At 40.1% G+C, this 12777-nt stretch overlaps 1 protein-coding gene across 2 annotated transcripts in view; it reads right to left on the bottom strand.

The window, feature by feature from the left end:
- The window catches only part of RUNX2 (RUNX family transcription factor 2), a 119670-nt gene extending 107157 nt beyond the window's left edge, over positions 1-12513 (bottom strand). For both annotated transcript variants that reach the window (XM_054569441.1, XM_054569440.1), the window contains exons 1-2: positions 12117-12513; positions 3001-3157 (exon numbers count right to left, since the gene is read on the bottom strand). In XM_054569441.1, the coding sequence (XP_054425416.1) occupies positions 3001-3157; positions 12117-12479 (520 nt within the window). In that variant the 5' untranslated portion in view covers positions 12480-12513. The remainder of the gene's footprint in view (positions 1-3000; positions 3158-12116) is intronic.
- Positions 12514-12777: the final 264 nt, after the last annotated feature.

Below are 12777 nucleotides of genomic sequence, written 5' to 3'. Positions count from 1 at the left end.
AAATTCAGGCTCCTACTTAAAAATGCAGGCTCTCAGTGAGGAAGCTAGCACTCAATGGTCAAGTTACTGTATCATCCATAGCTTCAGCTAGGAACTGGTAATGCATGTGTCCTCAAGACAAATGTATTTTCTGAGAGAAACACAGGAACTGCCATTAAAAGACAAGTCCAACCTAACCTGAGGGGCTGTCAGAATAGTCAGGAGGGCTAAAACTGTACAAAGGAACTGAATCCTAAATCGACAATGTCCCATGCTCTTTATACCGTAGGTGCTTAAAAATGCCTGTAAATTAAACGCAGCGTGCTGGATGTCAAAAGAGAGGAAGCACGCCAAGGAAACTTAAGGACCAAAGTCACTTTAAATTCTTCTGTTTAAAATATAAAGGCTGAAAAAGGAAAAAACAATTAAAACACATAAGCCACTCCTAACTTCATGCAAGTTTCAATGATGCTCTACATTTATTCGAAAGCACTTCCAAAAGCTGTGGACATTAGATAACGGATACAGCCAAAGTAAGTAGTGATGTGACTCTGATAAACCCAAAACTGTTTTTCTATTTCTGAGAGTTTATATTTCTACCAGTGAAAAGAAAAACTGTAATAATTAGAGGAATTGGTGTTATTTTTTTAAATGCTACTGAAAATAGAAAATGTAAATAGGTGGGGAAAAAATAGTGGTAGCAGTGTGTTGATCCAGACTTAATAACTTAAGAGAAATGTAAAAGTGTGAAAATCAAAGAGGAAGCTAGAAAGAGTCTGTTTGAAAGCAGGTCAGGTACACAGGCAGGTTAAAGGGTTTCCTGCCACTGAAAAACTGACCCATTTTTTTCCAAGAGTAATATCAGTGTTCCCTGTCCTTTTTTTACTCTTCATTTCAGCTTGATATTACTGTTTCCTTTCAAATAATGTTAATGTAGTGATATAAAAATCTATTATTAGTGATAAATCAATTTTTCTTTCTCTCTCCACCCGCTACCCCCACCCCCAATGTAAGTCTCGGAGACAAGTCTGGACCAATTTCTCCATCCTGCCTCTGGCAGCAGACTGTAGCATTTCAGATCCTCCACCAAGTCCCGGCTGCTTCAAAGGAAAAATCCTACTTTCTTCAGTTAAGATCATAAGAAATATAGGGGGAGGGGGTCAGCTCTGTTTGGACATAATTACACTTCATCAAAAGAAGCTTTCTTCATCTTCCATGCGTGAAAAGTCTGCAAGCAGTTAAGTCTGTCTTTTTTTTTAAATATAAAAATTGCTATTTGGGAAACCAGCCAAAACTCAGAAAGCCAATATAGTAAAACAGTGCACACCCTTTGTTTCTCTTTGAAGTTTCTTAAATAAATATGTTGAGGGTTTACAAAGTACACTATCACTTTGCCATAGTTTCTACTCAAATTCATCAGAGAAAAGTTATGCAGCATCTATATAATATAAAAAGCAAGATAAATGAAAACACTAGCTTGAATCCGTAAAGTAAAATATAGCGCCCAATCTTTTAAATACTAAAATTCATTACTCTAATTTAAAACAAAGCAATGTTACATAGGAAGAATGATGTAATTCAGTGCACAAAGGTAAATCATCATGTTCAAATTTTTCTTGATTCTTACTAGAAAGAAATTTTAATTGTGCTATGAATTTGTACCAGTAACTGAAAAAAAAAATGAATACACACACATAACATGCTTCACACCTAATCAATCAGTCAATAGTGAGAGAGGATGTGTCTTTTTCTTTTTTAATGAAAGCAAACCAAATCTGATGCAGAGATAACCCCTTTAGTTTTGATTCTTTCAGAGGCCTGAGCCTCATTTTATTTCAAACAACCTTTCAGTGACAGTATCTCATTAGCATGCATCATTTTTTTTAAGTTAAAAAGTACAACTTCTTGGCCCTGTTCCTAGAAAGTAAACTAAAACTACTCATCGGAAACAGCCTTGCTTGAATTTCCCTTATCAAGTTTTTACAATGGTAATAATTTGACATCTGATCCAAACTAAAGAGCAATTACTGAACATGGTTTAAAAATTGATGCTTCTCATTTCCTAATTCAAACCTGGGTTGGAGTAATTCCATAGGTCTTTATTTCACCTCAGTGCTAAAGTGCTCTATTTTCTGTCTTATTATTGAAATGCTTAAAATAGAAATATTAGATTCAATAAATAAATAAATGAACATAATACTTCTAATGAATGACTATTACAAGTCTCTCTATAGAATAAGTAAATAAACCCAAAAATTGGTTTCCTTAAAGACTTTTTTAAAAACATTAAGCCCATTTATAAAATAGTTATGAAAACCCTAAAAGGGATTACTTTCTATTTTATGATGTTTTTAAGGGTTCCTAATATTTGAATATGAATTCAGATGATGAAAAGCCTTAAATAATGTGGAAATATTTCAAGTCCTGATCATTCCTGTCTAGGCAACTCTATCTAGTCATTCTAACATAAATAACACATTATTCACTTATTCAAATGAAAAGCCTTCTGTAAAAAAAAAAAATAGAAAAAGCCTATATGATTTTTAAATATATTTTTATTATAACAACAAATTAACTCATACAGAGGTAACATATGTGATAAGTGAACTGCACTATGCTAGTTGAACTTGCTACCACTTAGAGCAAAACTGTTATCAGGAAATTGATCCAATGCATTTGTTTTTCTTCCCTCTTTGCCACTCAGTTTACTCAGTTATTTGGTTCCTCATAATTCATTACTTGAGACTCCAACTGTTCTTCTCTCCATCTTATATGTTCACACCCAATGAAAGTAGGAATGAGTTCTGAAAACATTGTTTCAATATTCAATATCATAAAACAAATGAAAAAGGCCTGAGTATTCAGAAAAACACTCAGCTTCATCTGGACATATTTAAATAAAACCTTCAGTAATTCTGTTCAGAAGAAGAGGGTGCTGATTTGTATACAAACAAGCCTACATGTCATCAGAGGACCCTAATGTGTTTATTCCATTACCAATATTAAAAATCAGAGACCTACCTCGTCCACTCCGGCCCACAAATCTCAGATCGTTGAACCTTGCTACTTGGTTTTTCATAACAGCAGAGGCATTTCGGAGCTCAGCAGAATAATTTTCATCATTACCCGCCATGACAGTAACCACAGTCCCATCTGGTACCTCTCCGAGGGCTACCACCTACATAAAACAGGAAACACAGCAGCAATAATGGCTCATCAGAAAAGCTTAAAAACTAAGAATATATTCTCACTGTAAATATTGTTCCTTATCAGGACTTAGTGCTCTGGTCCAGTAATGGTAGACAGGAATGAAGCATCTGCACATAGCTTAGGATGCCACTTCAAACAGACCAATGTTTCAGGGCCCACCCATTTCAAAGGCAGGCAAAAGTTTCCTTCATTTGTTGTTGCATTCTTTACCAAATACATGTACATTTTTTATTAAATCCCCATGTTAGGTTGTCCATAGGAATTACGCCACAGAAGGAAGGCTGATGCTTCATCTGCAGATTGCATCGTACATATTAAGGTACTGCCTGTCTGCAGCCTGGAGCACCCTGAGGTGTGGTCTCTTCCCAATCACAGGCTAAAAAAGAAAGTCTAGTAGGCTTTATGAAAGAAGACATTTAGGTGAAACCTTGGAATTACTAACTATATGGAAGTATAGACATGGTGTGGTATCCAGGACTACATTTCATCTCCTTACTTAGGGCTAGATACTCAGCTTTTAATCATACTGCAAATAATGACTAAATGTCCACTGCAATAGGACCCAGTGGAATAAACAAAACCAGCAAGAAGCTTAAAGTCTAGGTGCAAAATAAAGACATACAATAGGCTGATAACGATCACTGACAAATGAGTGGTATATACAGAAAATATACCCTTAGCAAACTTTTATTCTGTTTTTGTCCCATCTGCCATCTTAGAATGACACATTTGCCTCCTTAACCTTCAACAGTTAACCTTTGGCAGATTAACTCAGTCAAGTAAGGACCAGAATAATCAGTCTTTGAGGCTAATAAACATTTTCACTGCTCCAAGGCTAGGGATCAAACTTTCTTTTTAACCAGCATCAGCTAACTTGCAAATGGTTGCCTCTGATTAACATAGAGCCTGGTTAGAAAAGGCTGGTGCAGAGCCTTTGCTGCCACATATAAAACACAGTATTCTTAATTCATTACCAAGACCTGGACCCTTGATAATGCCTCTCAACTAACTTCCAGGATCATATATTCAGGTGGGTTATGTCCAACTCTTTCTCATTCAGCTCCCAGATGCCCTCAGGATGATTAAGCAACGACTCCAGACAGAATATCCCACTGCTCTCTGACATTAACACCCATATGTGCTTGCCTATCTGGCAAATATCCCACTCCTCTTTCTTCTACTTTTAGTGCTGTTCTTTCCTTTGTCAAGATTTCCACAAGGCAAACCTAAGCATTGAATTTCATGCTCCCAATACAATTTATACCTGCACTCATCAAAGCAGATTTCTCAGACTGTGATAAAACAAACACGATAACTGTACTTCAGGGCTTAATTTCCCCCACCCATGAACTCTAGCCCAACACTCCTCTACTACACCCCTCTGCTCCAACCAGGAAAAAGAACTTGTCAATATAATTTTCACCCTTAATTTTCTTAGTCTAGTTTTCAATTCCATTCCTTCTTTAGCACTTTGTTACTCAGTTTAAAATCCTAAAGCTTTCCTTAAATTACAGAGCCCACTTCCACAGCACCATACTCAGGTGATCCCCGTTTCAATGTGCATATATTAATAACTTATCTACCACTTTTGATATACTCGCCCAAAACTGTGAGACTCACTCCTAGGAGTCCAGATTATATCAGACTGGAAACTACAAGAGGGAAGGGACTTTATCTGTCTCGTTCAGCACTGTATATAGAACTCCCACAAAAGTGCCTGGTACAGACTAAGTATTTGATAAATATCTTTGAAATAAATAAATGAAAGAGCTTCAAAAAGAACATCAACTCCCACAGCCAGCAGTTGTGAGGCTACCAGATAAAACTCTTTGAGAGAGAGAACCCGTTAAAGGCTGAGTCAGCAACCCTCACTAGAAGCAATATGCTCTTGCTCCAAACTAGTTTTCTGACAACTTTTTCCATCCCAGAGGAGAGGGAATCATGCCAACTATCATTTACTCACAGTATTTGGTTACTGTACTCAATCTGAGAAGATTCCCAGGTCAAGGGTAAATCCCTTGAGAATATGACTTCCTCCCTGCATACTTGCTCTAGTGCCTCAAGTGGCTGCTGACTATATAGGTAATGCTGTACTGATGGAGGCAATGCACTTTTCAAGTTTTCAAATTCACAATGCCAAAAATGTGACCATTTGAAAATACTGAAATAATTGACTATGTTTGCCAGGATTCATCTGAATGTTTGACATTCTTTACACTCAGCATATTGTGTTTTAACACCTGCTCTGTGGCTTTGTGTGTCAAAGTAAATATGGAACTAGTAAAGTGAATAAATGAAGGCGGAAAATTGTACTGTTTAGAAGAGAATAAATGCATCAAAACTCACGGGCTCCATTTTTTTCCCACCTCTCCTATGATCTCATACAAGTAACTTCATCTCCAGGAACCACGATTTTCCAATATAAGTTGGAAATAATTATTTTAAAGTCTGTAAAATGTAGAAGATACTACATAAGTATAGAGTGTAATTATGATGTACTCTTTTAAAGACAAGGAGGCCCACTTCTGTTCCAAGTCTGCTGTTTGGTAAATATAGGCTTTTATTTATGAGCATCCTTAAAGGATGCAATTGAATATGTAATTCTTCATTTCACATCCTGAGATGTTTTTTGTTGTTGAAAGATAAAGGATGACTGCTGATGGATTTCACTCCAGTCTGGCTAAATTTCAGAAGAAAGTAAAGAAATCTGCCCCAATATGAAGATTTTCAAGAGCTCTGGGACACTATTATTTTACTGCATATTTTTAACATAATGGGTTTTTTTTTAGTTAGAAGAAAGGAAAATTGATTCAATATGGGAAAATATGAAAGAAAAAATCCCTAAGAGTGAAATACATAAATCCATTTTTCTTTGCTTAAGCAGCATAATAATGACCATATTAAATACTGGTTATGTCTTATGTATTACATTTAATAACAAAACAAATAGACAATCACAAATTGTAAGTCTTCTATAAGGCTTAGAACTTGGCCTTCAAAAATAAAGCTAACTAAAACAATATAGTGACAACTTTCCCTGTTATGGCTGAACTCTATTTTAATGGCTAAATATATTTTTTCCCCTGCTCTATACTCTACCAGATCACATTGCCTAATGTTTTTCTGAGGGGAAATAAAGGGGAAGAGGGAGTACTGTTATTTAACCTTCTATCAGAAACATAATTATATGGTTGAGATTTTTTTTTTTAAGTAGATCTCTGAAGCTAAAAAGTTTCCCTTGGAGATTCTCAACTGTGTTTATCTAAAAGAAAACCAAAAGAGACCCTGGTTGGAAGCTCAGTTGGTTAGAGCATCATCTGTACAGGCCAAGGTTGCAGATTCCATCTCTGGTCAGAGCAAATTCAAGAATCAACCAATGGCCCTGGCCACGTATCTCAGTGGGTTAGACAGCTGTCCCGAAGAAACACCTTCCAAGGTTGCGGGTTTAATCCTTGGTGAGGGCACATACCAAGAAGCAACCAGTGAATGCATGGATAGGTGAAGCAACAAATTGATGTTTCTCTCTCTAAAATCAATAAATAAAAATTTTTTTTAAAAAATTAAAGCATCAACCAATGAATGCATAAATAAGTGGAATAACAAATCGGTGTTTCTCTAAAAAAAGATCAATAAAAAAATAGAAGAAAACCAAAAGAATAAAGAAATTTTTACACATTTCATCCGTACAAAATCCAAACAATGGAAAATATTCTAAGGCACAGAAAGAGAGAACACTCAAAAATCACTCTTTTTAACTGGTTAGGAGTAAGTACATATTAAAATTTGTTTCCATAGTACCCAATACAAAAGTTCTGTTCTGCAAAGAATAATTTGGGATGAAACCTTAACAACTACGTTTCTAGATGTTTTTAAAACATAAAATCCATAAAGTCAAGAAGCTTCATAGGAAAGAGAGAAGTAATCTTATGTACTTACAGTTTAGAATTGAGAAAGAAGTTCCTTTATTTAGTGCACCTCACTATAACTAGCATTTAAATCACGATATGCAGCTTGTACAAAATAAAAAATATTTAACTCTAGAAACACCACTGAAATTTTGTATGAGATTCCTTATGATTAAATCTGGGTATTACTCTGATAGAAAAGAAATGGAGAATTAACTCAGACCCTTAAAATTGTTTTTGTGGTCTTATTATATGGAAATAAAAATTGCCCATTACATTTCCATGAACAGAAGGCTAGTCTTAACTAATCAATTACTCTTACAGACCAATATCATTTGGCACATTGTACTCGTAGCAAAACTGAAATATAATTCTTTTTCAAGATAAAATCTGATCAAATCTTTTTTGGGAATAAAAAGACAGGTAAGGAAGATATTGTAATACGAAAAAATGTTAGTCCTATGGTAATTATTTAAAGATACCTTTAAATAAACTATCAAAAACTTTCACAAATATTACAGTTAATTTTTCAAGTTTAACCTAGAATTTAGGAACACCCAATTGAATTGTAGAGGAAAAATAGTAAATACAATATAAAGTACATTTCATAATTTCTAAAATGTATGTCAGAGAGAAAACTGATGGAAAGTTTTTCAATTTAAGCCAGCAATTTATGTGCCATGTTTCAAGCTCGTTTAGATATTCTGAAATTTTTTTTGAAAGGATAGAAATAGCAATGACAAAAGGAAAAATTAATGAAAAATATCTTATTATGCCTGTTTTCAAGTGTAAGTTTTTTTCTATAAGTTTTTACATATATGTTTTCCATCTATAAGTTTTTATTTCAATTACCTTACCAATAAGTTTTATATATTCAATCCTAACATTTTTACTTTAAATAATTTTTTTGTATTTAAAGGCATAACACAAAAATGTGTCTGTCTTAACACAACTTGAAATCTACTGATTTGCATAATTTTGCATAACAATTCATAGTAGGCTTTAAAAGATTTTATCAGGTTTAATAACCTGTTTTTCTTTGTTTAGATATAATTACATTAAAAATGACACAAACATAAAATCTGACCATTAAATATGTAAGGAAATACAACTCACTAGTGTCCAATATTTGTTAGTTGCATTACTTGTTTCTGAAAATGGGCTAATTATGTTAAAAAAAATTATTCTCACATAGAAATTGCTCCATCATTTTGAAACCCTACTTATGACAAATACTGAAAGCTATCATTAAACATACAGAATTAACTATGAGTAACAGGTCATATATTTAAAAATGTGTTTTCGTTAACATTGCCAGAAAAACATGTGATCCTGGTAAATATATATCGCAGTGTTTTCTAACTTAAAACAGCACAATAGCCTTGCGATACTTTTAGTTTTAATATATATATGTGGACTTAAAATTTCTGCGTAGTGTTTCAACTTGAAGCTATTTAAAGCAACTGAGTTATGAACCCTGAACACCAAGGCTTCATGGTAGAAATGCTGACAGACCCCTAACTATGAAGAATGCTATTGGATGCACCGTTGACATACTCTCTCACTATTTCTATCTGACCATTAACTAATGAGATGAATTTGCAAATTGCTTTTTTGTCACTCTAATTTCAAGGACAGAAAGGCCTGGGGATCCTCTAATAGTATGCCTTCACTATTTTAAGCTTTCAGTGAGATACACCTGAAAGAAATGTTAAAAATATTTATTTCCATTTCCTTGACACCTGGGAGGACTGAACATTTCAAAACTGCAGAACTTTGTTAAAAATACAATGCTAATAAACAACTTTACGTATTTTAAACTATACTGGGTGTTTCTGCATTTTTAAGAACCAAGTATTAACAAATTAAGTATTCTCGTATAATCCCCAAACAAGATCAGATGAACAACACTAACACATTACTTACAACTTAATACAATTGTCACTATGATTTTGAAGCACTACTTTATCAAAACACAGTCCATTAAATCCATTTGATTCTCTACAGTGACAAGCTCAGTGTCACAGACATTAAAATACAGGCTCAATAAATATTGTATTGATTTGAATATCAGATTTCTCAACAATTTAGTTCTGTGTTTTTAAAATAAATGTACCTGTCTGTATCTACCCAGTAACACTATAATTTACTTTGTACATGGCTCTAACTATCATAGCCAAATTGTTCTCACCACTTTTAAAACTGAGACCTCTTCATGTTATTTCTTCATTATAGATTTATTTGATTTTGTTGCAAGTGTAGAAAGCCTTACTGCTCTCAAGCTCTTATCTCAAAAGAAAGGTAAAGAGAGTTTGTTGTTACTAACATTCAGATGAAAACATAAATTGCTGGGTATACCTGGATATTCCAAATATCTACACATCTTTTTCAGCAGAGACAAAACTTCTGTCTTAAAAGGATCTCAGCTATCACCTGCTATTTGCATTTTGTTTAACACAGGTATGGGGGTGGGAAAACAGAGAGTTCACAATTTAGGTTAATTCAATTTCTTTTTCAATTACCATGAATTAAATATTTACTTTAGCATGGACATGTGTTAGCTATGCCTTCATTTGCTAGTTACAAGTAAAATCACTATGTAACTGACAATAAATATGGTTAATAGCAAAGGAAGCCATTTCTTTTCAAAATAATTTTAAAAGGGTGGTGGTGCAAAAACCTGAAGACACCCAAAATCTGATAATAAGTCAAACTAAATTGCATTCTATCTGTGTGCCAAAAACATCCTTGCTATCTAAAATACTAATGCTTAAAATCAGTTCAGCACCATAAATGTAAAAGAATAGTTCAAAACAGTTATACCTTAAACGTGTTTAGCAGAACAGAATCCAGACCATTAAACGTCTAAATGATATCTTTAAAAATGTAGGCACTTTTCCTTAAATTTTCACATATCCTGACTTGTGGCATTGTATAAACAAAATAGCTACGTATTTGTATTTGCTGTTTTCATCCAGGTTTTTTGTTTGTGTTTGGGATTTGGGGGTGGGGTGGAAATAAACGTCTACCCTCACAATAAAGCTAATTAGAAAATTCTGGGCCCTTGGACGATGAACACTGTAGAAGACACCTCTTGTACAGAAATTTAAGTTTCTACAATATTCTGAGCTTTTCATATTTAAAGAAGAAAATAACCTACAAAATGAGTGGTTTATAAAAGGAGAAACGAGACGGTTAAAAACAAAAGATACATTTCTTAAGCCAAGTGCAAAATGAAACTTGCCCCAGAATGCATCATCCCCTTTCCATAACAATTTATTCTGATTTCTGTTCTGATATAAGACCTAGAGAGATAACCAGCTCTAATTGACCTGGACTCCTCTTTCTTTCCACCCCACCTACGCGTGGAATCTGAATTGAAGCCTGGGGGCCGGGGGGGCGGGGGGGGGGAGGCTGGTAGGGATGAAGGATCAACTACTGGGAACTGCCAGTGGTTCACCGGAGTTTGGCCCCAGGGCCACAGTGGAGAACTTGGCAGGATTCCTCATTTTTCCCCCATACCCTATTGCCTTGCTACCCAGCTCTCCATAGATCCCAGGACCCAGGGGTCCTAAGCTAGACAGGGCGGAAGCAGCTTTCTGAGTCTCTCCTGCCTGTCTGGTTCGCTGCCCCCTCCATCCCGGCGTCTAGTCCCCCAAGTGAGGACTCCCCGGGAACCCGCTTCCCTTCCACCCACCTCGGCCCTGAGGATTTCCGCGTTTCCGCCGGCAAGAGCTGCCGAAGCAACCCGGGGCGCATTGCGGACGCGCACAGGGCTATGCCAGGGGCCGGGGACCCTGCACCCTCAACCTGCCGAGCCGCTACCGGGGAATCCCGCTGCGGACACCCGCCCTTAAACTAACGGGCCCGGCGGGCGGAGGAGGCCGCGGAGGACGCTCCCAAATCCCGAAGTCACTCCCGCGGCACCCAAGCCGCCGGCCCGAGTCTCCCACGACCTTACGGAGACGGGAGGGACCTTTGGGAACCAAGTCATTCAGAAGTAATAATAAGACAGATCTGCAAAATTTCACCTCAGATTTCAAGGCTGGCGAACCGAAGGCATTTCACAGATTTCCCTCGTCCCCGCAAGGCTGGGAGAGGCGGAAAGCTCAGTCCCGGCGGGAAGAAGCGGCAGGAGCCCCCGCCCCCATCAGCTGGCCCGCGCCTCCCGCACTCCAGGGTCCGCGCCCGCGATTCCCGTGCTCCCCTGTCTCCGGGCGCGCGACGACCCCGGCGGCCCCGCCTTCCTCCCGGTAACGGGAACTGGCGCGAGTCTGGGAGCCTGGGAGCCGAGCAAACACCCCCGTCCTTTCTGCTCCCCTCACATGTTCCCCGAGTTCCGAGGTTTGCGTGCGACCCTCTTGGGCATCGGTCATGCGGCCCACGCGCCGCACCAGGCGCCCCGCCCCGGGCGCGAACTCCTGGCTCCGTCACCCCAAGAACACCGGTCTCCGAACCCGGGATAGGCCGGGGCCGCTGAGGCTCAAGCGGGTCAGAGCTGGGGGCGCCGAGACGAGCAGAGGGGCGCTCGGCCGGGAGGGGAGTGGGCAGGGGCGCCAGGAATCCCGGGGAGGGCCCGCGCGGGCGGCCCGCAGTGCCGGACCGGCCAGCAAGCCCCGTGAGGAGGACGCGGGAGTCAGGGGGGGAAAATGCCGGGGATCCTTACCCACGGGGAGGTGGGCGGGGTGGCGATGCAAAGAGTGGACACCTGGAGGCTCTGGGGGGAGGAGGGACAGCTCCGAGGAGTGGGTTAGAACTTTGGCCGGGAGGCTTAAGGGGTGATGAACGGACAGAGGGGACAAGAACTGGCGCGGTGGCTGCGGGCACAGGTGGGAGGAGGAGGGATCTGAGCGGGGAAAATCCGAAGAAAGAGGGCCATCCGTGGGTCCCTCGGGTCAGATCCTCCAAAGAAAACCCGAGGCTTTGGACGTCGTCCGGCCCCGGCCCCCGCGGTCAAGGAGACGCCGGCGGGCAGGTCCCGCGGCGCCCGGCCGGGGGCGGGGGGTGGCCGCAGCTTCTTACCTTGAAGGCCACGGGCAAGGTCTTGTTGCAACGCCAGTGCGAGGGCAGCACGGAGCACAGGAAGTTGGGGCTGTCAGTGCGGACTAGTTCGGCCGGGTGGTCAGCTATGATCTCCACCATGGTGCGGTTGTCGTGTGGCGGCCGCAACCGGGGCACCGCGGCCGCTGCTGCTGCTGCTGCCGCCGCCGCCGCCGCCGCCTCCTGCTGCTGCTGCTGCTGCTGTTGCTGCTGCTGTTGCTGCTGCTGCTGCTGCTGCTGCTGCGCAGCCACCACCGGGCTCACGTCGCTCATCTTGCCGGGCTGCAGGCTGCTGGAGGGGGGGCTGAAGCGCCGGCTGGTGCTCGGATCTACGGGAATACGCATCACAACAGCCACAAGTTAGCGAAGTGGCCGGGGGAGGGGGAGGAGGGTGGAAATGAGGGGCGAGGAGGAGGAAACTGGTGGGGGGGGGGGGGGGAGGCGAGACGGGGGAGAGGGGATGGAGGTGATGGGACTGAGGAGGTGAGAAATCAAGTTCGATGAAGCCGACTGCCAGGTAGAGTCTGACGGGGGGCAGCGGTGGCGATGCGGAGAGGTCGGGTTGGCGGGTGGGGAGACCCGGAGGCGCAGATCTTTGCCGGAGCCTTTGGAACACTCGGGGTGGCAGCTGCGAACGGGTGCG

This window comes from Pteronotus mesoamericanus, unplaced genomic scaffold (genome assembly GCF_021234165.1).
Source record: "Pteronotus mesoamericanus isolate MK-2021 breed Mesoamerican mustached bat unplaced genomic scaffold, CSHL_Meso_final contig_20, whole genome shotgun sequence".
Lineage (NCBI taxonomy): Eukaryota > Metazoa > Chordata > Mammalia > Chiroptera > Mormoopidae > Pteronotus > Pteronotus mesoamericanus.
This window is presented reverse-complemented; position numbering and strand designations above follow the sequence as displayed.